Source organism: Trichomycterus rosablanca, chromosome 9 (assembly GCF_030014385.1).
Source record: "Trichomycterus rosablanca isolate fTriRos1 chromosome 9, fTriRos1.hap1, whole genome shotgun sequence".
NCBI classification, from domain to species: domain Eukaryota; kingdom Metazoa; phylum Chordata; class Actinopteri; order Siluriformes; family Trichomycteridae; genus Trichomycterus; species Trichomycterus rosablanca.
Genome location: NC_085996.1, coordinates 12,522,457 through 12,526,563, shown reverse-complemented (window position 1 = coordinate 12,526,563; position 4,107 = coordinate 12,522,457). Strand labels below are relative to the sequence as shown.

At 42.8% G+C, this 4,107-nt stretch overlaps 1 protein-coding gene across 1 annotated transcript; it reads left to right on the top strand.

Moving 5' to 3' along the window:
* The first annotated feature begins 657 nt into the window (after window positions 1–657).
* On the top strand, window positions 658–3,834 carry lratd1 (LRAT domain containing 1). The gene is made up of 2 exons (XM_063001147.1): window positions 658–713; window positions 2,705–3,834. Exon 2 carries the CDS (start codon window positions 2,740–2,742, stop codon window positions 3,601–3,603), a length of 864 nt encoding a protein of 287 aa, XP_062857217.1. The 5' UTR covers window positions 658–713; window positions 2,705–2,739; the 3' UTR covers window positions 3,604–3,834.
* The last annotated feature ends 273 nt before the right edge of the window (window positions 3,835–4,107 follow it).

Genomic DNA, 4,107 nt, shown 5'->3' with positions numbered 1-4,107 from the left:
GGTCGTGGGGGGGAGGGGTGCTGGAGCCTATCCCAGCTTTTCAATGGGCGCAAGGCACAGAAACACCCTGGACGGGACGCCAGTCCATCGCAGGGCAGACACATATACACACACACACACATTCACTTATATGGCAATATAGTGTGTCCAATTAACCGGACTGCATGTTTTTGGACTGTGGAAGGAAACCGGAGCCCCCCGGAGAAAATTAATAAATAAATAAATAAATAAATAATTCAAAATTAGGTTGCATACCAAGTTTACCTCAATTTCTAAGTCACTTATTCAATTCTTAAAACTTAAAAATAACAAAAATGCACTACACTTTTGGATTATTATAATTGTTATTAATATGATTAATATTTTATTAATATTATAAAATATATTCCTATTTTAATATTTGAAAGAGTGTTAATACAATACGTTGTAATGTTTTAGTTACCTGTTGCGCGAACACCGCTACATTTTTTTCATTGTTCCGCTCCTCCAATCAGCTTCTGTTGTGGGCGTGATTTACTGCCCGGGGGCGGGGTTTGTGCTGCTATTTAAAGTGAAGCGGTGCGGGTGAACTGTAGTAGATGGAGTTTTAGCTCGGAGTGGAGTCTGACAGAGGAGACGTGGAAAAGCGTGGAAAAGCTATTGTTTGGAGTGAATACGGATAGGCACGCATGGAGCGGACGCTCAATTAACAGTAGTCGTCTGGAAATACGCAGGTATTTATTTTGGATCCCTGCTAACGTTATTGTGTAGGTTGTTAAATGTTGCACGAGGATCTACCGGTGAATTCGTGTGATATATGGATCTGCCTGTGAGGGTATTTAATGCACTTTTGTTTTTCTGTGTGTGTGTATAATTTGCATGCACAAATATATAGATTTCTGAGCTGAAATGCCTGGTTTGTTTGTGCTGTCAGTTTGGCTATTGATGCGCCCTTGCGTCTGTTTTTGCAGTTCGCCCCAGGCGCAGTGACTTGTTTACATATGCGCGCGTGACCGATGTTGTTTCAATGCATATGCAAATTCCATTCCTTTAAACATATCCTTTAAAAGCATATTCTGCTCCTTCTGCATGCTCTGCTTTGCATGCATATCATTTATATCCATGCATTTTTCTCTAATTCAAGTCTGTCTCTATTTGGAATTGCTTGGTTGTGCATGTTCTGTTCTGTTTTGCATGCATGTCTTTTTTTTTGCTTCTTAGTCTGTTATTCACATTCTGTTTCTCTATTTCATGTAATGCATTCTAGTCACGGTTTGTATCATCCTCCCATTAACTTAGATTGGGGTGGGATGACAAAGTGGCCAACCTGTTAAATTAGAGGTTCTGTTAAGCACCAGTGAGATGAAATCCACTAGGATTCCAGGTCCAGATTTAAAGACCACTGTTGTATTGTTTATATTGTTTTTTTAAGTTTTAATGCATATCTTTGGTCTGCACATGCAGAACATGTGTTGTCCTTTTATGCATGTATCTGTTTAACAGGTGCTTATGCCTGTTATGCACACACGTTTTGCAGGTTCTCTTTCTGTTCTGTACCTGCACATTTTCCTTTTACATATTATTATTATTATGCATACTGTTACTTGCATACTTGTATTCTGAACGTGTTGTTCAGTTTTGCACTTACTTTTCTATGAAATATTTTTACCCAGTGCATGTTATGTCCATTCCGCACATGCATATTCTCTTTGTATGCATTCTCAGTCCTTGCACTTTCCTTGCATATTTTTATGCATGTTCTTTTAATGCATATTATGCCTGTTATGCACACACGTTTTGCAGGTTCTCTTTCTTTTCTGTACCTGCACATTTTCCTTATCCATATCATCATGCATAGTTGTTATACGTGTTGTTGCACTTTTCTATAAAGCATTTTCACCCAATGCATGTTCTGTCAATTCTGCACATGCGTATTCTCTTTCTTTGCATTCTCAGTCCTGTGTAGTCCGTTAGCATTTACCAGTTCAGCTGACACATGTTTGGCTCTGCATATTCTTGCACTTATGCATATTTTATGCATCTTTACAATGCATATTGTGCCAGTTATGCACACGTTTTGCATGTTCTCTTTCTGTGCTATACCTGCACATTTTCCTAATCCATATCATCATGCATAGTTGTTATATGTGTTGTTGCACTTTTCTGTGAAGCATTTTTACCCAATGCATGTTATGTCAATTCTGCACATGCGTATTCTCTTTTTATGCATACTCAGTCCTGTGTTGTTTGGTTCTGCATTTACTTGCACTTATGCATTAAAAGAACATGCATAAAAATATGCATAAGTGCAAGAAACCAAACAAGAAACCAAATAAGTGCAGAACCAAACAAGTACTTGCTCTCACATAGGACTGAATATGCATACAAGGAAGCATATGCATGTGCAGAATAGACACAACATTATAAGAACATGCATAAAAATATGCATATTATGATATGCACATGTTTTGCAGGTTCTCTTTCTGTGCTATACCTGCACATTTCCCTAATCCATATCATCATGCATAGTTGCTATACGTGTTGTTGCACTTTTCTATGAAGCATTTTTACCCAATGCATGTTATGTCAATTCTGCACATGCGTATTCTCTTTTTGTGCATACTAAGTCCTGTGTGTGAGCAGGTACTTGTTTGGTTCTTGCACTTTTCTATGAAGCATTTTGACCCAATGGCTTATGTGCTTTCTGCACGTGCTTGTTTTGCAGGTTTTCGCTCTGCTCGAGACCAGCATGCTCTTCTGATGCACATTCGGCTCTCTTACGCAGACTCTGTCGTGCACGTTGCAGAAGCAGCTTTCCATGCCTCTCGCGTGTCTCTTCCGTCCTTGATGGGCAACCAACTGGACCGGATCACGCACCTAAGCTACAGCGAGCTACCCACCGGAGATCCGTCGGGCGTGGAGAAGGAAGAGCTGCGCGTCGGCGTTGCATACTTCTTCTCCGACGACGAGGAGGAGCTGGACGAGCGGTCAATCGAGCGCGCCAGCCCAAGCCCGTGCGGCGAGGGCGCAGTGGGCACGCTGGACGAGCTCGAGTACTCGGCTTTCTACTGCCACGAATGCATCTTCTCCAAGGTGCGCGCGCGCGAGGATCTGCGCGTGTACCCGGTGCCCACGCTGCTGAGCATGTGCAAGCCGGGCGACGTACTGGAGCTGGTGGCGAGCGCGCAGGCGCCGCACTGGGCCGTGTTCCAAGGCGAGGACCAGGTGATCCACCTGCACAAGGGCGAGATCCGCAAAGACAGCCTGTTCGATGTGAGCGGTGGCCGGCGCGGGCGCATCGCCAACGAACGCTATCGTTTTCGGCCTCTGCCACCCGACTTGGTGGTGCGTAATGCGAGCGGTCATCTGGGTTTGAGCCGCTCAGACGTGTGCTGGACCAGCTCGGAGAGCTTCGCCGCTTGGTGTCGTTTCGGAAAGCGCGAGTTTAAAGCCGGAGGAGAGGCGCACTCGGCCGGTCAGCGCTATTTGCTTAAGGTGCACCTGTCCGAAAGCACTGTGCACACGCTCGTCTTTCGCAGCCTGGAGGACCTCATACGCGAGCGGAGGCGCGTCGATGCCAGCGGCATTTTAGAAGAGTTGTCACTCCTGGATGCCAAGCAGTGACTGGATTTCGTGCGGGACTTTTCAGGAATTTGCAAAGATCACGACTTTTGGATCGTGCCATGCCATCCGTGCCATGCACTCCACGCTCATGGACATCTTATAAATGACTAATTCTAATAAACGCAGATTTGCGCACATGCGTTGTTGCGCACACGTGTTGACGCTGTTGCTCTGGAGATGGAGCTGATTTCGGATTACAGCATTGCTTTTATTTTTGGATTTTCTTTTGTCCCCTATAGAAGAAAAACAAACAAAAACAAAACTGACAGCATTAAACGTGATCTGCGCAGTCGCCAGTGGCGTAACTAGGAGCTCATGGCCCCCAGTGCAAAACATTTTTTATATATATATATATATATATATATATATATATATATATATATATATATATATATATATATATATATATATATAGTTTTATTGTATATATACAGTATATATATATATATAGTTTTATTGTATATATACAGTATGTGTATATATATATAGTTTTATTTTCTCTCT

Excerpts from the sequence above, each read along its gene's own strand:
- lratd1 (XM_063001147.1), top strand. The coding sequence starts at position 2,740 with ATGCACATTCGGCTCTCTTACGCAGACTCTGTCGTGCACGTTGCAGAA.